This window comes from Uloborus diversus, unplaced genomic scaffold, assembly GCF_026930045.1.
Source record: "Uloborus diversus isolate 005 unplaced genomic scaffold, Udiv.v.3.1 scaffold_15, whole genome shotgun sequence".
NCBI classification, from domain to species: domain Eukaryota; kingdom Metazoa; phylum Arthropoda; class Arachnida; order Araneae; family Uloboridae; genus Uloborus; species Uloborus diversus.
This window is the reverse complement of record NW_026558209.1, coordinates 427,772-450,299: the sequence shown is the minus strand read 5'-3', so window position 1 is coordinate 450,299 and position 22,528 is coordinate 427,772. Positions and strand designations below refer to the sequence as shown.

The 22,528-nt window shown below is 33.2% G+C and overlaps 1 protein-coding gene across 1 annotated transcript in view; it reads right to left on the bottom strand.

Moving 5' to 3' along the window:
- LOC129233015 (deoxyribose-phosphate aldolase-like) overlaps window positions 1–20,635 on the bottom strand; it is a 36,389-nt gene extending 15,754 nt beyond the window's left edge. The window contains exons 1-4 of the mRNA XM_054867095.1: window positions 20,503–20,635; window positions 20,325–20,428; window positions 9,531–9,678; window positions 700–939 (exon numbers count right to left, since the gene is read on the bottom strand). Of these exons, the coding sequence (XP_054723070.1) occupies window positions 700–939; window positions 9,531–9,678; window positions 20,325–20,428; window positions 20,503–20,548 (538 nt within the window). The 5' untranslated portion in view covers window positions 20,549–20,635. The remainder of the gene's footprint in view (window positions 1–699; window positions 940–9,530; window positions 9,679–20,324; window positions 20,429–20,502) is intronic.
- Window positions 20,636–22,528: the final 1,893 nt, after the last annotated feature.

Here is a 22,528-nt window from a genome sequence, read left to right as displayed (position 1 = left end):
TTTGTGTCTGTGTGCAGACATGAATGTGTGTGTGTATGTTTTTGTGTGGGTATGTATGCGTGTGTATGTATGTGTGTGTATGTGTTTGTGTCTGTATGTATGTGTGTGTATGTGTTTGTGTCTGTATGTATGTGTGTGTATGTGTTTGTGTCTGTATGTATGCGTGTGAGTATGTGTTTGTGTCTGTATGTGTATGTGTTTGCGTGTCTGTATGTATGCGTGTGTGTATGTGTTTGTGTGTCTGTATGTATACGTGTATGTATGTGTTTGTGTATGTATGTATATGTTTGTATGTGTTTGTGTGTCTGTATGTGTTTGTGTGTCTGTATATGTTTGTGTCTATGTATGTGTAAGTGTTTGTATGTGTGTGTTTGTATGTGTCTATGTATGTGTAAGTGTTTGTATGTGTGTGTTTATATGTGTAGGTGTATGTGTGTGTATGTGTAGGTGTCTGTATGTATGCGTGTGTGTATGCGTATGTGTTTGTGTGTGTGTGTGCGTGAGTGTAGTTGTGTATGTATGCGCGTGTGTGTAGGACATGGATGCAACCTGGAAACGGCTTTCGCTAGAGGAGCAGCATCGTGAGGAGCCCGTCGACGGTGATGCTGCAGAGTGTGGCGGTTTGAAAATAAAATCATTGGAACATAAAAACAGTCAAGTGAGAGCAATAAGCAATCGTGATTGCTCAAAAAGTCTCACCTTTCCATTTCTCGCACAGTGCCAAATCACGGCGAATGACTATGTCAATTTCGTCAGCACCGTCATTTACGCATGCGGTGATTTCATGAAGCCTCGTATGCAGGTGATACTGTCCGGTGGGAAACCCGGTTGCCACGGCAGCGATGGGGATGGTCGCTTCCTCGTCTTTGGCGCACTTTAGCATTTTGGCACAATCGGAAACCTTGGCGGGATACACGCATACGGCTCCCACTCTGACATCTGACAGAAAACATGGCAAAGTTAGTGCATCAATAAATGATGGCATATAATGGTTTTGTATTTTATTTAATGCATTGTATGGAACTACTTTGATATACCCCCCCCCCCCCCAAATCGGAAATTTGGCGACTTTTTTTCTCGCCAAGCAAAATACCTGTTTTATGGCTCAAAATTCCCTGAAACTTTTCAACAACACTACATACTGTAAGCCTTTTGAAAGCTAAAAGATAAAAATAACTAATAGAAAAAAAAAATATAATTGGAAAATACAACCAGATTTGCACCAAAATACGGCAAGTCAGAAATCTGCTTGATCACTTCACATAGAAATGGCGAATGAATGAAATGGCGCTAAAACATATATGAAATCCAAAAATTGTTGCCACAAAACTTTTTAAAAAACACTTAAAAAATGGTACAAAATACAAGAAAATACTAAATTTGGAAACAACAAAAACCTAAAAGCTGAAAAAACCTAAATTGGCAACACCAAAATAAGAAACAGCAACCCTAAAAAGTCCGTAGAGAGTGCCAGATTTGGTGCGTAATTTTTTGGGGGGGAGGTATATCAAAGTTATACTTATTGTATTTTAAATAATGAATACAACAAAAGACATGACAGCAGGGTTGGCAGGGTTTTCCTCGTCCCTGGTAAATACCATGGTAAAAACCGGTATTAACCGTCCTGGGAAATACTGCTTTTCAGACATGGGAACAAGAAGTTCCGTCTAGAACTATACGAGCCTACTTTCCCGTGTACCCATACTACTTTCTAGTACCTGATCAATAGTCTCAAAAATAGCTACAATCGCAAATTGTTTCAAACATATTTTTTAAATATTTTAAACTGATTTCTAGGAATAAAATATTCCTCACTCATCTAAAAAATTAGATGCGGTAAAAAAAAATAAACGAACAAATAAAATAGCAGCACCTTTTAAACAAAGCAGCTAATAAACTTTTTACCATTAAAAAAAATTCTTTAACAGCTTTCAAAACGAAATTAATTACAAAAAAACTAATTCGAATTTAAACAAGAAGTTCTGTCTAGAACTAGACGAGCCTACTTTCCCGTATACCCATACTACTTTCTAGTACCTGATCAATATTCTCAAAAATAGCTAAAATTGCAAATTTTTGCAAACATACTTTTAAAGTACTTTAAGCTGATTTCTAGGAATAAAATATTCCTCACTCATCAAAAAAAAAAAAAAAAAAAAACCGGACAAATAAAATAGCAGCACCTTTTAAACAAAGCAGCTAATAAACTTTTTACCATTAAAAAAAATTCTTTAACAGCTTTCAAAACGAAAAAATAACAATTAGAATTAATAAGCTTATTAAAACAAATACATCATGTCAAAAAAAAAAATCGTTTCTTTTTCCCCTGTTGCCAAAATTTTTTTTTTAATTAATTAATGCACTTACCAAAATAAATAAAAACAATAAAATATAAACTTAAATAATTTTCACTGTCATAAAAAAAAAAAAATCATCTGCGCATATCTTTATGTACAAACATAAATGACTTCGAGTTTATCCGCCGAAAACTGAATACCTAAATTAAAACTTTAGCGTAAAAATAAAAACAAGTCATATTAACAATAATTATTTCACAGTTAAAACCATAGCTGCGGAGTCGAAGTCAATCTCATTTTGGGATAAAGGATTCAGAGTAAAATATCCAAGAATCGGAGTCAGTCATTTGTCCTCCTTGCATTGATTTTTGCCAAAGCTACGAAGTCGGGGAGTCGGACTCCGATTAATTGTTGGGCATAGGAGTCGGAGTCAGGTGCCACTAAATTTTTGGAGTCAGAATCTGGAGTTTGGCATCAAGAGCTATTTCGAACAAAATTTGCTTGAGATAAATCCGCCTTCAAGTACGGAATCTACATTGACTTTCAGTTTCCCTGTAGGCGCTAATGTTAAGGGATTTGAACTGTTCAAAATTGAGCGGAAAATTGTTCAAATCAAAAAGGTATTTTATATACAAGTTTTTCATCAAAAGCTTTTTTCTACAAAGTTTGTTTGAAGCGAATTCGCTTCACAGTTCGGAATTGCATTGAATTTCCCCGTAGGCGCTAATGTTAAGTTTTTCTGAACTGTTCAAAATTGAACAAAAAATAGTTCAAATTAAAAACTGAAATATGAGAATGAGGTGTCCTCGCCAAGATTTTTCGAACAGTGAAAAGATTGTTCGAATAGAACTATTCATTCAAAAGTTATTTTGGGGGGGGGGGGGCAGACAGACATTTTTTCCCATCTCAATACCCTACTTTCCAATTTTTAATTTTTCAATATTTATTTAATTATTTTATTTATTTTTGACTTTTTTTTAATTCTTTGCAATATTTTTAAGGTGCATTAAGCCTCTTTTCATGCTTTTTTTTTCTTCTTTTTCTGACTTTTACTGGGAAAGTTGGCTAAGAACTGATTTTTTAAAACATAAATATAAATTCAAAACAATCTTTAAAAATATCAAAATTGAGTAATAAATAAATAAGAGCTTGAAAGATTGAAAAATAGAAGAAAATTTCCAAAAATGAACATTGAAGTGGAATTTATTTATAAGTATTTACACAATACATCGATTTATGAATCATAACTATCCATATTCTTCGTCTTCTACTTCCACATTAGGTTTTAGGATCATGTAACAAAACATTAAACAAATGCAGTCTGTTTCTAATGTTGTTTTGGATGAATTAAAAATTAGAAAAAATATGTTTGGGAGATGCTGATGGTGTAGGACGGAGGACATCTGCTAAGATGTTCTATTAATTGCAAAAATTTTACTATAAATTCTGCCACCGTAGTGCTGGTGAAATATCGTTTGTAATGCCTTCAGAGAAAAATGTCTTTGACTGATTTTTCAAATATTCCATTTGAGTGGACAAGAATATGGCAACAACTGTTACTGATGATGCAAAAGAACATTTTGCATAAATATCACACTAAACCAAAATTTAAAAAAAAACTTAATATATAAAAATCAATGTCCTGATATAACATATATATATATATATATATATATATATATATATAAACGCACAGCCAATACCGCTGAAGCCTCCGACTTGAAATTTGGCAGGCATGTCCACATGATTACGAAAGTATCCACTAAGAAAGGATTTTTCGAAATATCAATTAGTTCAGGAGAAATTAATTAAAACTCCTTAATTTCTGTGAAATTAAAACCTGTCATTGAAATTTAAATCCCTTATTTTCGGAGGCTTTCCTCCACTCAAATCATTATTCAGTACTTCATCTCAGCTTTAATTTTAAATTTGATATTGTTTTTGTTTCTCACGTGATTCTTCGAGGCTTTTCTCAAGTCAAATAATGATGTTTCTGTCTTTTGCTTTCATTTTTCAAAACTAGAAACGAAGTTTTTAAGAACATCATCACAGGCGGATCATTCTTTTGAATTTAGAAGAGTGCAGTTTCCTGTAAAAGTTTGCTTTGCAATAACCGTTAATATGTCACAAGGACAGACATTAAAAGAAGCAGGGATCGATTTAAGAGAAGACTTTTTTTCACACGGACAATGTTATGTAGCTTGCTCCAAAGTCAGTTCATCAAGCAGCTTAATAATTTTAGCACCAGAAAAAAAAAAAAACTAAAAATGTTGTATACGAAGAATTTCTTGCTTAAACATAGGTATATCAATAAAATGTGGATGGCCTGTGTTTGCATAGATAATCAATGCTTTAAAAGGATCGTTAATAACAGTTAAAGATCAGTTAAGGACAAAGGCATATATGTAAGGAGTCCAGGGGCCCCGGGATCCTCCCCAAATTAGAAAAAGTTATAGGTAATAAGTAATTATTATAGGGGATTTTCGAAACAAGGTGCACCAAGCACTGTTAACCCCTGCTAATTCCATTACCCGAGCAATGCCGGGTACGGGAGTGCTAGTCTCTTATATAATTAAAAACTGAGCGTATCTATGTACGTCCAAGCTTCGTCTCCTGAAGGACAGTGAACTGACCATCGAACCAGGTATCGATGGATTCGTCATCTTCCCGTCTTCATGTTTGGCTGTTTAACATAATCCTCCGATAATAATGAGCGGAGATATCAATTGAAAACCATTAATTATGTTGCTTAGATTTGGACATAAAATCCCTATTTTTCGAAGGCTTTCCTCCATTCAAATGATTATTCAGTGCTTCATCTCCACTTTCCGCAACGACGCTTTTATTAAAATGTATAGCGTGAAGAAAATCATTGAGATGAAAGATCTGTTGCCATTTTTTTTCTCGAATATGAACAGGTAAAATTCTTGTTTTTTGTTTTGAGGCTTTTCCTGTCATCAGGGGATTTAAAATGTTTATTTTTTGGGGGTTTTCCGCAATTTGCCGCAAAATTTCACTGACTTTTTTTTTTTTGGTTCAAGCCTGAGTGTTGAACTCGAGTCACTTGACGTAACTTTTATTTTCGTGGTGGACCGTGCAATGTCGGACAACGCAGCTAGTAAAAAAAAATCTGTTTGATAGGTCTGCTTAAAAATATAATGAAAATTTTATTTCAAGTAAACACAATTTATTTATTGCTTCTCTTGATGACCCTGGTATTTTTAGGTTTAATGATTTTATTTTATTCTGTTCTAAAATATGTATTGAGGAAATTAATTATTGTTAAAAACTTTCGCGAGCAAATTTTATGTTTTATGCAATAATTATTTTTAATTTTTATATCTTTCCTACAGAATAATTTCCAGGGTTCATACTTAATTTGGATAAAAAATTTCCATGACTTTTCCAAGACTTTTTCAGGACTTCATAAAATTTTTCATGACCTTGTTATACGAAGATAATTATGCTATTTAATGTAAAACTTGACAATTTCTGGAAAGGGGTATTAGAAAAATTCTTACATGAATGCCACTACCTCATTGGAGCACTTACTTGTGACTGAAAAGAAATCAGTGCACACTGCAGAAACTAATATAAATTATTCTTATTTGTCGTTATCATACAAATTCAAACAAAATAAAAATGCAAGGAATGCAATACACTGATGTTTAACTGTCTAACAAATATTTAATAAGTAGAAACGAATAGTAATGCATGGGACAAAAATTGAATGAGTCATTACTAAGTTTCCAATAATAAATTTAATTCATAAAAACATTGTCCTTTGGTGTCAATAGTGCATCTAATCACCCATATAACTGGACCACATATTCTATCATTAAAGTAAAGCCACGTTTTTCAGTAAATTCCTTTTTCCAAACCGGATATTTCAGTTGGCCACGAGGATCAGTTTTGCGAGCTGTATGTAGGGCACTACTGTTTTAGAGTATTAGAATTCCCCTATTTTTATGTTCTATTGCCTGGCTAAAGTCTTCATTTTCTTCTCTTCACTAAAGCCTTCAACACATTAAGATAAACTCTGGTAAATTTAACAATGAATTTTTTACAAGTAGTTGAAACGAACTCGGATACAATTGAAATACATTTTTTTTGCGGGGGGGGGGGGGCGTGTCAAAATCAAGAATGTGCAAGTCCACTACTACAGAATACATAATATAAGAAGTGCTGAAAATAATGGTGAATTCACAATTAGTAATGCCCCAGTAGTAAAATCACATCACAAAAAAAGACGAGCGGCTGTTACAGAAGCGGATGAAATTGGATTCCAAAACTCGGATTTCTTTTTGAGATCGTTCAGTTTATATTCAATGTTACTAAATCACTCAATATTTCTAGCGCTCTTCTAGCTATTGTTACTTTTTTCCTGACCAAGACATTTTTCCATGACTTAAAATAAATTTCCATGACTTATAATGAAAATATTAATTTTCCATGACTTTTCCAGGTCTGAAATTTGTTTATCTTTTTTCCATGACTTCACCAGGATTTCCATGACCCGTACGAACCCTGAATTTTAAACCCAAGGGAATTTTGTAATAACTATTTATTTCTAACTTCCATTTTACACATCAGATTCAAAAAGTCAAAATATTTCTTACATATTGTTATTTGGTAGTTTTCCCCGGTATTTACCAGTTTTTTCCGCCGGGATGGGAAAAACAAGTTTTGGGCGGGAAAAAGCCAACCCTGCATGACAGGAATTGTGAAGGTATAGAAACGACTTTTAAAAATGAACAAAAAATGAAATTCCATGTGTCAAAATGTGTGACAGACTGGCAAGAAAAATTAGTTTCAATGAGAAGCGGTTGTTTGCCTAAAAGGTGAAAATAATTTTACACACGAGTGGGGGGGGGGGACAGCAAAATAAAAAGACAAGCTCAATTGCCATATGCATGAAAAAAGTATCCTTACTTTTGAGAAATGAGTTGTTTTAAAATATTTCTCAACATTAAATAATGATTGAGGTTTACTCGCGTGCTTCTTGCTTCTTAATGTATCCTACTAAAGTAAAAATAATGTAAAAAATTGAAAATTCAACCATAACCTAGAGTGCCTAAGTACCTGCAAACCAGAATACTTCAAATTAATTTTTTATGTGCAGTAATTTGTGCTAAAATTAAATAACAGACCGGGGGGGGGGGGTCATTTATATGTGAAAATCTTGCAATATTGGGTATATGCTGCACTTTGCTTCAAAATATTTCATACAAAAAAAAATGGAATGCTTTTTTCTCTTTATTGGAGAATGTATTTTCTTCTACTTTTTTTAGAGACCGTACCAAGTACTTGGTAACTATTCCGGTACTCGGCCAAATTTTGATCAGATACTCGGCCAATACCGAGTAGTTGCAAAAAATTTAATATTGTTCAAGACAGATATTACATTTAATAATAAATGCAGGTATATAATATACTGCAATCACTAACAGTTTAAATTTACAAGCCAAGGTTAAGTTTTGAGAATAACGAAGATTATATTACTTCGATGTAATAAATCTTTATTTTAATGTCCCCAAAGTTAATAAAATTTATTTATAAAAAATTGGGCTAAAAAAGGTAAGTATAGAAAATATGGAATTTTTATAATTGATTTTTGCTACGAACAAAAATTATTTATAAGGAATAGAAAAATACCTTTGCTTAAAAAATAAAAGCAAACAAAACAACGTTAAAATCACAAATGTGCAGGAATACTGCAGACACGTGTTTTGGCGTTACAAGAAACGCCTTTTTCAATGCGTAAAATGTGCGCTTATGAATTTAAAGACATCCAACAAAAGGCGGATTTTTTTTTTCCGAATGTCTTTTCATTCATTAGCTCACGTTTTATGCCCTGAAAAAGACGTTCCTTGTAACGCAGAAGCCCGTGTCTGCACTGTTCCTGTATTTGCTTTTAAAAATTATTTATGTTTGGCGGACTAGAACTATAATAGATTGGTATAATTTGTTTTAATTCTAACTTGATTAATCATACCTTTTATTTATTTGTTTATTTTTAATTTTAAAAATAACTGTTTTCTAAAATTTTTGACACACACAAGCAAAATCTTTTAAATAATGCATAATTAAATTTCAGCTGTAATATTGTTTCAAAAACTACTATACGGACATGAAGGTCTGTACTACTATTCCGATGAGTTCAAATGTACCACGTATATGTCGGTGGTTCTTCTTAAAACATAATTGGTACTCGGTAACTCACTAATCGGCCGAGTACTCAGTACTTGGCCAAAGTGCTACTCGGTACGCAGCATTAGAAATCAGTAAAAAATCCTACTGGTCCCTTGGACCATTCAACGTGAATATGTACTGGTCCTCAAACAACATCACTAGTCTGCTTTAAATTGAACACTAAATATGTTCGTACCAAAAAATTACGCTTTTTGATGATTACATTTATTAAGTTTTAGCTCATTGATAAAAGACTTAACTGCAAAATTAATGTATTGAGAATAAAGTTCAAAATGGTAAACACAATATTAAATAACAATGTGTGAATGTGAACACTTATTAAATAACATTGCAAAACAGATAAACAGTATAAAACATTTTTCTTCTGATGAGAATTTTTTAATATAACTTAAATGTTTAAAAATTGAAAATTTTTAATAGGCAATTGGCAATAAACATTTAAATCTTCAATCTTAAACAGCCAAGCATACAGTTTGAAAACAAATTTCATTAAACAACGATTAAAATGGGCTACTAAAAATTTGTGAACTTAATTTGACCATTTTTACTTTGTTTCAGGACATTATTTTTCCCTCCAAGTGTGAGTAAAATGTAAATGTGTGATTTAAAATTCGATAAAACTTTTGAAAATAAAATTAACTGTAAACGAAGTCAACCAACGGTTTGACTAATAAATAGCTAAACATTGACTAGGCTAATGCTTTTGATTTTTTTTAGCAGAGTGTGATCAAAAAAAAAAAAAAAAAAGACAGCTATTGGTGATCCCAGGGGACCATCAATTATTTTTTTATGGTAATCCGAGGCAGGTTTCACTGGTCTGGGACCAGTGGACCAGCAGTAATTTCTAACGCTGGTACGTCTCTATTTTTTTTAGTTTCTACCGAAAAGATACAAGTTAAATGCTGGTTACAATTTAGATTATGTGGCACAAGCACACAATTTCTCTTTTGTAACATTAATAATCAGCTAAAACAAATTCTAGTTAAAAAACGGTAAGTGGTTAGTCAACTTCCAATTTACCACTCGGATTCAATCCAATTCCGAGTAATATTTCTTCGTGTATGGGGAACATAGCTTTACAACACAATCGATGGACATTGGATGGAGCGTCATCCCCACACAATGTGGTCAGGTCGATGCAAGTGACGGCACGAAGCAACGAAGCAATCTGAAAGTTTAATAAAAAAAGTAAGTACATAAAAGCGTAATGAAAACAAACAATATACAGGGTTTGAAAGAAGGTTCAATTTTTAGGGGGGAATGTCCCCCTTTACTTCAGATTCCAGGGGGGATTTTTTGAATTTGGGGGAGAATTTTTATAAGTTTTGAAAATTTGTTTAGAATTTTTTTTTAAATCATTTTTTTTTAAATTTATTTATTTTTAAATTATAATTTTTTAGTATAATATCAACCCCATTTTCAAATAATTATTCAGTAATTTTGCAATTTCATTTATTATTTCATTTTTAATAAAATATTTTACAACTGAGTAACATACACATACACTCAATTATTTTTTTAAATAGACCATTTTCTGGATCTAATTATCCGAATGGTGTTCGGTCCCCATTGTTTAGAATAATATTTCTACCGCACAAAGACTTTTTTTCTGACAATCAAAAAGTTAAAGTGAAAAATTGCCTATACCTTTCGAAAACGGAATGTCGTTTCCAGCAGCTTTCGGATCTCATTTCGACCGGCGGATCGGAATTTGTCGATGTAACTTGAATTGCTTTGAATTGACGGACGCTAGATTAAATTTTTTCCATCTTTCCAAAATGAAAATGGATTTTGAAATTTTTTTTATCTTCTCCGCTTTTCCGGTATGGGGTTCATTATAGAGTTTAAGAATTTACGGGTGGGTGGGGGGGGGGGGGAATCGGATCAGGGGACCTTCGGATTGCGCGGGATTTACCGATTTTGTGTGCGTTTCGCGCAATCCCGCGCTCTATTTTAAACCCTGATATATACACAGTGGCTCCCAAAAGCGTTCGTACACCTACAACTTTCAATGAAATAGGCCCCTATCCATTGGTTAGAATTAATATTTCAGAATAGGTATTTAACTATAAGATCTATGGTCAATTTTTAACAAAACTACCCGAAAATTTTCTGAAAAATATTAAAACTTAATTTTTTAAAAATCAAAAACCAAAAAGTGCCGAAAATTTTATCTCACAAAAGTCTTTGTACACTTTGAAAAATGTACATATATTATTAAATAATCTAACTTTTTGTTAAGTTATGAATGAGTAGAATATCATGCAATATCAACAACACCTTTTAAATGTCTGGGAATAGATTTCATTCTTTTTTTCTTCCTTTTTTTTGCGTATAACTAAGTAAGTGTTCAACAGTTCTTAGAGTCTTTCTGTTTCTAGCTCTATTTTCGTTTCAAAGCTATATTTTTGTAATCTAGCCTCCAGATATCTCTAAATATGTTACATTAAGTTTAAATCTGGAGATGGAGAGGGTATTTTCTAAACTTTAGGACAATTTTCGAGGACCTACACGCAAACGTTGAAAACCGTGTGCATCTTATCGTTATCTTGATAAAAAACAAAATTGTTCCCGATAACCAAATTTTTGGCTAAGAGTTTAAAATTGGTTTTTAAAATAATTAAAGGAACAGCATGATTCATTATTTCATCAAAAAATTCCAAACTACCAAGTCCTGATGCTGATGTGCACCCTCACACAAGAACACCTTCACTGTCCTGATTAAACTGATCCAACTAAGTTCTTAAGATTAATTTCCTAATTTTTTCTTCTATTTACAATTATACAGCAATTTAACCAAAAATGTTGAATTCATATTTATCTCTAAGTAAGACGTAATTCCAAAACGTTTTTAGCTTATTTATCATTGAATTTGCTACGAAAAGCGTAAGCTTTCTGTTTTTCGCACGGCCAAGAAAATTTCTGCTGTAAGAGGTCCCATTTAATTCAGCTAACCAGAGAACTTGGCGAATAATTTTAGGTGAAAATTAAATGTAAAATGTTTCATTTGACTCTGTAGAAACTTTTACATCACTCAAATGTGTATTTTTCATAAATTTTTCAACTTTAAATCTCCGATCACTCTTGGTCAACTTTGCCGGCTGACCTTTTATTGCCTTCTTTTTGGTTCGATTCTTTTCTTTAAAGCATTTTATCAAGCACTTTACTATAGAATGGAATAAATTAGCTAATTTAGAGACATTTCAAATCAATTTACCGCTGCTGTGAGGGAAAAATTCAAATTTTGAATGGTGCTTGTTGTTTTTTACGAATACCAGCCATTTCAAAGTAATAAGCACAATGTTAAAGAATAAATAAGCAAAAAATTAAAGCCAAATGACTTTTAAGGGTAAACACAATGCAAAAATAATAAAAATACGACGTATGATAATTTTAATCATGAATTTATTCGAAAATATTTGAGTGTATGTTGACTTTTGTGGCGTGTTATTTCTCTGTCTCTTCGTTTTCTGACCCATTTCAAAAAGAAGATCCATCAATATTTTGAAAAAACTACTGGGTTGTATTTAGAATGAAATAGGAATGATGTGAAAAAATATTGGACGTCATATTCGAATTCAATTTTGCGTTATTTGGGTTTTATTAAAAAATTTCAAAGTGTACGAACACTTTTGGGAGCCACTGTAGATATATTAATCAATTATTTAATAGGGTTTGCATATTTAAAATCTTTCAAACGGTATTCGATCATCACTCATTCAAGGATGCCCCAAACTTGGGAAGGAGGAAATTCGTAATCTATCAAGCGAAACTTTGAATTTTACCAAATGATGAAACACAAGCATGCACAGCGTGATCTAAAAATGAACAAACTTTTTAGCGCCAGAGTAAAATACGTATGTTTTGAAGCTAATATTTATTCAAAAAGGAAATCGATTTAACTCCAAACAATGCTCTGAGCGGTCAACCAATTTATGATCTTTTAAATTGGGATTTGGGAGCATTCTTTATCACCTGAAGGTAGGGATGTAAATTTTCAGGAAAAATGGAGTTTTACAAATTAAAATACATTTTATAGATATATTTTCAAAGAAAACATGAAAATTGTTAATTATTTAAACATATATACGATGCCTGCTAGGCTTTTTTTTTTTACAGAAATATATTTGAAATGTCAGTTAAAAAAAAAAAGTCAGTAGTTCTTCACTCTGTTCTTCAAAAATTATCTAAAGAAGGCAAATCACCCATTCACCAATAATTTTGAGTAAGATGTGATTTTTGTGAATTATTGTTATGCAATGGATTTGCATATATTGTCGCCAAATAGCAAAGAGTAGGATATCATAGTTATACCTGCGATTAGATGTCTTACAGTTGCGCTGACATGACGACAGATTAAATGAAAATGTATCACAATTTTTACTGAAACATTTCCACTAAAGACGTACCGAGTACTCGGTAACTACTCGGTACTCGGCCAATTTGCCGAGTACTCGGTACTCGGTCAAATTCTGATCAGATACTCGGCCAATACCGAGTATAGTTTCAAAAAATTGAATATTGTCCAAGACAGATACTAAAATTTATTTAAAAAAAAAGAGCAAGCATTATATTCTGCAATCATTTACAATTAAAATTTATACTGGGTTCATACTCAATTTGGATAAAAAAATTCCATGATTTTTCCAAGACTTTTTCATGACTTCATAAAAATTTTCATGACCTTGTTACACGAAGTCGTAACTATACGTACGAAGAGTAGCACTATTTAATGTCAAACTTGTCCCTTTTTACGGAAATGGGCATTAGGGAAACTTCTACATGAGTGCCATTACCTCATTGGAGCACTTAACTTGTGACTGAAAAAAATATCAGTGCATACTGCTGAAAGTAATAAATTAATCTTATTTGTCTTCATCACATAAATTCAAGTAAAATAAAAAATATAATGAATGCAATACACTGATGTTTAAATGTCTAATAAATATTTAATAAATAGGACAGAATAGTAATGAATGCAGAGTTGGCCGTATTGGACCCAATGGGTTTTTTTGAAAAAACCCATTTAAAAAAACCCATTATTTAGCCCACTTTTGGGTTTTTTAAATTTTCTGAGAAGTTTTTTAAAAATTAATTTATATACTTTCACAATTTAAACTTCTTTTTCATTTCTTCTTCACCACAGACATTGGACATAAAAAATGAATTTTTTGAAATAGTATTTCTTAACTCTTAACAGCATTAAAAAAATGTTTCAAAGATTTTAAATAAATATATTTAACTTTTTTCTTTAACTGATCAATAAATGGACTCAAATTATTTCGACTAAGTCCTGTCACATCTGATTTTCCCAATATTTGTAGATTGTACAGAGGAAACTACTCTAGCTAAAAGGCTTTCATGTGAATTATTTCCTGCAAACAAACACGTCACAAATCTTAAATAAACACAAGGTATATTTTTTAGAAATTAACAGGTTTTTCAAATGGTCGGACAGAAAATGGAATAGGATGTACAGTATTTTCATTATCTTACGAAAAAGTTTAATATTTCTTAGTTTGTACACAGAAATAGAAAAACTGGCAACATAAAATTGAAAGAAATGTCTTGATTAAGCTGGAATTCAGTAAAAAGGGATTTAAACTACTTGAGGTTCTACAGTAGTTTTGCATAACAAAATGAAATACAGGAAAGTAAAATGCAAAAAAAAAAAAAGTAGTAGCAATTAAATACGAACAATAGATTTTCTCACTCGAGAAGTAACTTTGCCTTAACTGTTGGTAATCATGAAAACTAAAAAATCTGAAACTTCATCATTCTTGGGTTTTGTCGTCTTTTATACTTTTCTTCAGAAAACGCTGAATTTTAACTAGTTTTCCAGCTTTTTTTTACCCCAAAAAATTTTTTGCACTTTGTCCATATACTTACGCTACAATATGCTACAAGTACCCCACATTTTCCCTAAAAAAAGACAAAAAAACCCACATTTCTTTTTAAAAACCCAGCTTCAGTTGGTTTTTTTTGGGTTTTATTAAAAAAAACCCAAAAAACCTGGGTCCATGGGCTTTTTTTAAAAAAACCCGGGTTTTTGCCAACCCTGAATGAATGGGATAAAAATTGAATAAGTTTAAAATAATAAATTTACTTCATAAAATCATTGCCCTTTGATGTGAATAGTGCATCTAATCACTCAGGTAACTTGTCAGTACATATTCGTTCATCAAAGTAAAGCCACTTTTTATAGTAAATCCATTTTTCCAAACCAAATATTTCAGCTGGCTAAAAGAATCAGTTTTGTGAGCTATATGTTGAGCACTACTGTTTTAGAGTATTAGAAATCCCCTATTTCTATATTCTATTGCCTGACTAAAGTTTTCATTTTAAAGCCTTCAACATATCAAGATAAAATAAACTCTGAAAAATTTAATAATGAACTTTTTACAAGTAGTTGAAACGAACTCGAATACAATTGAATTACACTTTATGAGGGACTGTGGCAAAATCAAGAAAGTGCGAGTCCTCTACTGCAGAATATAAAATATAAGAAGTACTGAAAATAATGGTGGGTTCAAAATTAGTAATGCCCCAGTAGTAAAATCACATCACAAAAAAAAATGAGCGGCTGTTACAGAAGCGGATGAAATTGGATTCCAAAACTTGGATTTGTTTTTGAGATCGTTCAACTTATATGCAATATCACTAAATCGCTCAATATTTCTAGCGCTCTTCAAGGCCGTATCCAGAAATTTTTTTCGGGAGGGGCCCGGATTAGCACATTGCCCTAACACACACACACATATAGACACAACAAACGCATAAAAATGTTAACATTGAAGACTTTTTGTTTCGATTTTTAATGATTCCACTGTTTGGACGTTGTCATTTTAATTTCTTATTATTTTTCTTATTCACCTTGTAGTGGTAAGGATAACAGGAGAGTGTCCCTTTAAGTCGGATGTCGAACATCCATAATTTCAGGGGGTCCGAAAGTTTTTTTCCCGAGAAATTTTCGAAAAAAAAAATCTGTATTTTGAGGCCTTATATTAGGTAACTAGCAAAAATACCCGGCGTTGCCTGGGTCAGAAATAAATATAAGAAACAATCGCTACTTCCTTTCGTTTTCTGTTTTAACTGAAAGAACTCAAAACATATCACTTTGACGTGATTAAAAATCGAGCTTCTTCCTTACCCATTAAAGTAAAATAGCAATAAGTATAAAGAACGACGAATATTCATTTAGAAACGAAAGCAGGAATTTAAGCATATAAAAATTTGAAGAATTTCCAAAATATGAACTAACAAAAACAAAGGTCACTGAAAAAACCGTGCGTTTTATTTAATTAAATAGTACATACTCAAAAGAAAAAAAAAAGCTCTATACTATGTTTCTTTAAGGATACAAAAAGTAGAGTTTCCAAATGTTTAAACGACTTTAAACTCATGTCTGCTCCGGAGAAGCCTTGATTCAAAAATTTCATTATGATTACTTTTATTATTACTGTTGTTAGGCAACGAATTTTTGTAACAATGGGTTTCATATTCGCAACTTCAAAGCTCGAATAAGCTACCTTGCGGTGATTACCAATACTAAAGAAAAAGGTAAAATATTCCATTCCACGAGTTTTCTTTGGGGTAAATTTCCGGCTTCAAGCAGTTTGTGGTGTAATGTAATTTCAGAAGAATAAAAAAGAAAGCTTCGCACAAATACGATGAAAAAGTACTGTCATTCACTAAACGTCAAAGCAAGTTATAAGTTATGGCATTTGTTTGTTTCACCTTTTTTCATCCGCCATTAGACAGTGGCTGCTGCGCCCCCTATAATTTATTGGAGTTGCGAATTTAATTATTTAATGGGGAAATGATATGAAATTTACTGTTTTCCACCATAATTTTTTACAACTAAGTTTTTAAGGAATAAATTACAGCCTAAGTTGCTCCCTCATAATGTATCTATCTATGGTGAAAAATGGTTAAAATCCCTCCAGTAGTTTTGAAGTTTACCCCGGACATCCGGACAGAGATTAGCCCTTTATGTATAAAGATAAGGATGCAACTCCTAAGAAAGCAATGTCATACTTCCTCCAGAGAGGCCTTGATTCAAAATTTACATTATGATAACTTTTAATGTTCCTATTGTTAGGCAACGAATTTTCAAAACAATGGGTTTAATCTTTAATCTTTTGATGTGGAAATTACATGACATTTACTGTTTTCGATCACGACGTTCTTAAACTAAGTTTTTTAGCAATAAATTATAGCCTAAGTTGTTCCCCGATTATGTGGCTATCTATGGTGAAAAAATGGTTAAAATCCCTCAAGTAGTTTTGAAGTTTACCCCGGACATCCGGACAGAGATTAGCCCTTTATGTATAAAGATGAGGATGCAATTCCTAAGTACGCAATGTCATGCTTGCTCAAGAGAGGCCTTGATTCAAAATTTACATTATGATTACTTTTAATGTTCCTGTTGTTAGGCAACGAATTTTCCTAACAATGGATTTTATATTTAATCATTCAATGGGGAAATTACAGAAATTTGCTGTTTTCCACCATAACTTTTGAAAACTGAGTTTTTAAGGAACAAAATATAGCCTAAGTTGTTCCCTGATTATGTAGCTATCTATGGTGAAAAAATGGTTAAAATCCCTCCAGTGGTTTTGACGTTTACCCCGGACATCCGGACAGAGATTAGACCTTTATGTATAAAGATGAGGATGCAATTCCTAAGAAATCAATGTCATGCTTACTCCAGAGAGGCCTTGATTCAAAATTTACATTAAGATTACTTTTAATAATGCTGTTGTTAGGCAACGAATTTTCGAAACGATGGGTTTAATCTTTAATCATTTGATGTGGAAATTACATGACATTTACAGTTTTCGATCACGACTTTCTTAAACTAAGTTTTTTAGCAATAAATTATAGCCTAAGTTGTTCCCCGATTATGTAGCTATCTATGGTGAAAAAATGGAAAAAATCCCTCCTGTAGTTTTGAAGTTTACCCCGGACATCCGGACAGAGATTAGCCCTTTATGTATAAAGATTGAGACTTCAAAAATATGAAAAAAACTAGGCAAACAAAGTCTTTTAAAAGTTATACATTCTTTTGCAAATCAAGATCAAACAAAATAAAAATTGCTTGCTCGACAAATCATGGAACTTAATGGACAGAGAGGAAAAACGAGAAAGGAGAAAAGAGAAGCACCCCGTCATCTGCTCATATCGGCTTTTAGTGAAGTTTGTTTTTGATCACTCCCCCTATCCCCCTTTTTTTTCCATTAAATGCCCTACAGTATGAAAATTGTACAAAATAGTTTAAAAGAAATGGTGTAGACATTCAGAAAATAAGAACGGAAGAGTAATATTCTGGCCATTTGGACAATTCATACTTTATTTTCTTGATAAGATACAAAACTGAAGAACTTTTCAAGGAATTTTAAAAACTTAAACAATTTTCAAAGACTCCCGAACAGGGGAAATTATTTGAAGCTCTTTATTTACATTTTTCAAAAGTTGATTGCACAGTCTTACAAAATGATTATAACTTTGTAAGACGCACCCGTCTTAAGTAAAAAATAAATGCAACGAAATATTTCTCGAAACAAACTTTTTTTTTTCAATCACAAGTAGTGCAGAAAATGAAAGAGAGTAGAGTAAGTGTTTTTTTTAACTCATACTAAGGGTATTAACTATGCAGTAGAAGTAAGAAAAAAAACAAGCAATAACAAAAGAACTTTCATGATACTGAATTCGTCATTAAATAAATGCAAGACAAGAAACATATCAGTCACAAAAATGATCTTGAAAATTATGCTACAAAAACGCCAAAATCGTGATTTTTGCATTTTTTTCTCAGGATGTATCAAGGAGCTGAATTTGGCACATCTTGGTAAGAAGATACTCGCCTAATCAGAAACTAGGGGCCCAATATTTGGGGAGTCCCCGGCTCGAAATCAGTACAGTGTAAGTTTTATAAGAGTTTTAGGGGAGGAGGGCTGGGTCGTGCACAGAGGGGAGAAGGAACACCTGTTGGCCCGGGCCCGAGCTTAAATGGGGCTCAATATTTTTAAACCTAGGGTTAAAAATATGGGTTAACAATATGGAGGGGGCCCAAAAAAAAAAAAGCATTTGTGACAGCCCCAAAATTACTGTGCACGCCCCTGGAGGAGGAAGTGCACAGAAGTCAGTTTGGTAAACTTGAAAAGTCTACCAAACTGACAAAGAGCCTGCTTTAACCCTGGTCTGCCCTGAATTGAATTGGGAAAGATAGCAGGAAGTCCTAATTAAAGGTCTGAATTTCAAGTGTGCCGTGCAGCTAATGAGAACTAGAACTGCTTTTTCTGTATTTCTGCAAAATATATTATAAATTTTGAATAGTAGCAAAATTAAGAATAAAAAAAAAACTTTGTTATTTTCCTTTTCTGACATTAGGAATTAAAAAAAAAAAAAAAATTTGTTTTACAGTACAAAACATTTCGGGTTTCGGGGGGGGGGGGGGGGGGGGGCGGGCCCGTCAGGCCCCCCCTCTGGATACAGCCCTGGCGCTCTTTTAGCAATTGTTGCTTTCTTACTGCCCAAGACATTTTTACATGACTTGAAATAAATTTCCATGACTTTTATGAAAATAATAATTTTCCATGACGTTTCCAGGTCTGAAATTTGTTTATTTTTTTTCCATGACTTTCCAGGATTTCCATGACCCGTACGAACCCTGTTTATAAGTCAAATTTACATTTTGAGAATAATGAAGTTTGCAATGCTTCAATGGAATAAATCTTTATTTTAATGTCCCCAAAGTTAATAAAACTAGTTTATTAAAAATTATGCAAAAAATGTAAGTATAGAAAATATGGAATTTTTATATTAAAAATGGTCTTTTGCTACAAACAAAAATTAGTTATAAAAAATATAAAAATACCTTTGCTTAAAAAATTAAAGGAAATAAAACAACATTAAAAGCACAGTGCAGGAACACTGCAGACACGTGTTTTGGCGTTACAAAGAATTCCTTTTTCAGTGCACAAAATGGGAGCTCATGGATTTAAAGGCATCCGACAAAAGTCGGATTTTTTTGTCCGATGTCTTTACATTCTTTAGCTCACATGTTATGCACTGAAAAAGACGTTCCTTGTAACAGGGGGGGGGGGGCAGAAACACATGTCTGCAGTGTTCCTGCACATTTGTTGTATTAAAATTATTTATTTTTGGCGAACTAAAACTATAATTGATTGGTATAAATTTGTTTTAATTCCAACTTGATTAAGCATACCTTTTATTTATTTATTTTAATTTTAAAAATAATTTTTTTGTAAAATTTTTGACAGACAAAATTGTTTATATAGTGCGTAAATTGAATTTCAGCAGGAATTTAGTTTTAAAAACTCTTATATGGACAAGGAGGTCTATACTACTATTCCAATAAGTTCAAAATTCATCACATGTGTGTCGGTGGTTCTTCTTAAAACATAATTGGTACTTGGTAACTCGGCCGAGTAGTAAAAAACCGAGTACTCGGTACTCGGCCAAAGTACTACTCGGTATGTCTCTAATTGAAACTCCAACTTTTGCTGAATAAGATAAAAGCATACACATATAGATGCACCTAATAAGTTGAGAGGAGGTATTATTATAAAATTTTTTAGTAAATTGCACTTTTGCAATGCTGTCTCCAAGTTTGCCAAATCTGAGAGAAAATTCGCCACACAAGGACAAATGTTTTAAATAAGGAAAAAATCAGTGACCCCCGGGTGTCCGTGCATATATAAAATAATACAATTGTTCAAAATTAATGGTGACCTTGATTATTTCTGAAACAAATAAAAAAGAATTAAACTAGAAAACCTCTATACTAACTTGACAGTTTTTATCCTTCCCTCTCCGGCAGCACAAACTTTTCACATAGTCATTAACGGCAGAATAATTCACTGTAGTATTCAACAACTTCGTGTTTATCACATCTAAATAGAAAGAAACCAGCAGTTAGAGGAAAAATAAAAATCCACACGAAACATTACGAAGAGTAAAAACTGACCGTAGGACACTCCAGGATTTTTGTTCGGATTCAAAAGCATTTTCATCAATTTCTCACTATTTTAAAACTTTAATCCAGACTCGAAAACTGCTTGAGGGCATCTTTTACGAAAACAAAACATTATCACTTCTTGATTTTGCTAATGATAACAAAAATATACCGGTGAAAAATGCCATTGGTCGAATATTTTGTGACGTCATCAAAGGTTGAGTTTCGGTAGATGTCAAGGACTGCATACTAAGTGCCTTGCCTCCATTATTTTATATTTTTATCTACCGATAGGTAGCAGCACCATCACCGGATCGAACAGTTAATGAGAAAACGGAAGTTGCAACCTATTAAATGTTCATATTTTGGATATTGTTAATTGACCCTCAAAACTAAAAAATTCCCCATCGCCGAATTTTAAAACACCGTGGTTGATTTTTAATGAATTTTTAAAAATCCACGCGCAAAAGTGCGCGCTTCTGAAACGTCACTAGCCTACGTCACAGGGCGCGAATGGGCAGCCTTCCGCCGAAGATCCCTTGTTTTCGCTAGGAACATTTTGAGCGCGCTGATATTTTTATTTTTTAGAAATTAAATAATCCTTTTGAACACACTACTATGGAGACCGGATTCGTTAAAGCACAATCTAAATAATCTTCCTCAAGTAACATCAATGAGGATATTCGAATATTTCCGAGAGGATGAGAGGTTTAATGTTCCAGAAACGCGAGGAGATAAGCCTTTTACGTTTCGTCTTCGAAGTCGAATGCGTGAGCTTCGACTTCTCCCCTACCGGAAGGCGCATGTCGTCACTTCCTATGCCATCTGACGTCACAGGCGCTTGAACTTTAAAAATTAATTTAAAAAAAAAACTACTTATCGTATCGCAAAAATTTTTTCACCTATGATGTTCATACATGTTACTCTATAATATAAAAATAAAATTGAAAAATCGAAAACTTCCCCATTTAGAACTAGTCCAGGAGCTAATAGCTTCCCGGTGCTAGCACCCCCAGAGGTATCGTTTCCCTCGGAGGACATTGAGACCACGAGCCTATTTAACGTCGCCCAGTCCCCTTTAATGACGACGGTGGGTCTTCGACCATCGAGGTTCGAACTCAGGACCCTCCGGCCCCGAATCCGACACTCTACCGATCGGGCTACCACGACATCAAATCCAGACTCGAAAACTGCTTCAGGACATCTTTTACGAAATCAAAACATTATCACTTCTTGATTTTGCTAACCGATAACAAAAATATACTGGTGAAAAATGCCATTGGTCGAATATTTTGTGACGTCATCTGTGGTTGCGTTCGACGAACCTCACCGGTCTACCGGTAAGTAACCGGTACAAACCGCAGCGTTCTATGATCAACCGTTTACAGCACCGGTTATCATTCTAAGCAGTTGATTGGTTGATTGGAGCACGTGATTATTAGTTGTCACGTGATTAACTAACCGATCGCTCTCGGTCGTGCTCGTCAAACGCAACCAAAGGTTGAGTTTCGGTTGAGAGTAAAATTGTTCAGCAGAATTTAAACTACATTTGAGATCTGATTTGAGGTAAAAATGCATCTATATGCTCATCTATGAAACATAAACAATTATTTATCAAAAAAACCTACATTTTTACTGCAAAAAATTTCAGCAAATTCAAGGCGAATCTTCAGTTGTTTATTTATTTTTTTTTTTGGCTCTTGGTATGAGATTTTGCTGTTGTGGCAACGAAATCAGTTATTTCGAATATTTTTGAAATGCAGATAGGGCCGTGGTAGCCCGATCGGTAGAGTGTCGGATTTGGAGCCGGAGGGTCCTGAGTTCGAACCTCGATGGTCGAAGACCCACCGTCGTCATTAAAGGGGACTGGGCGACGTTAAATAGGCTCGTGGTCTCAATGTCCTCCAAGTGAAACGATACCTCTGGGGGTGCTAGTTCCTGGTAGCAATTAGCTCCTGGACTAGTTCTAAATTCTCATTAACTGTTCGATCCAGTGATGGTGCTGCCATCTATCGGTATAAAAAAAAATAATGGAGGC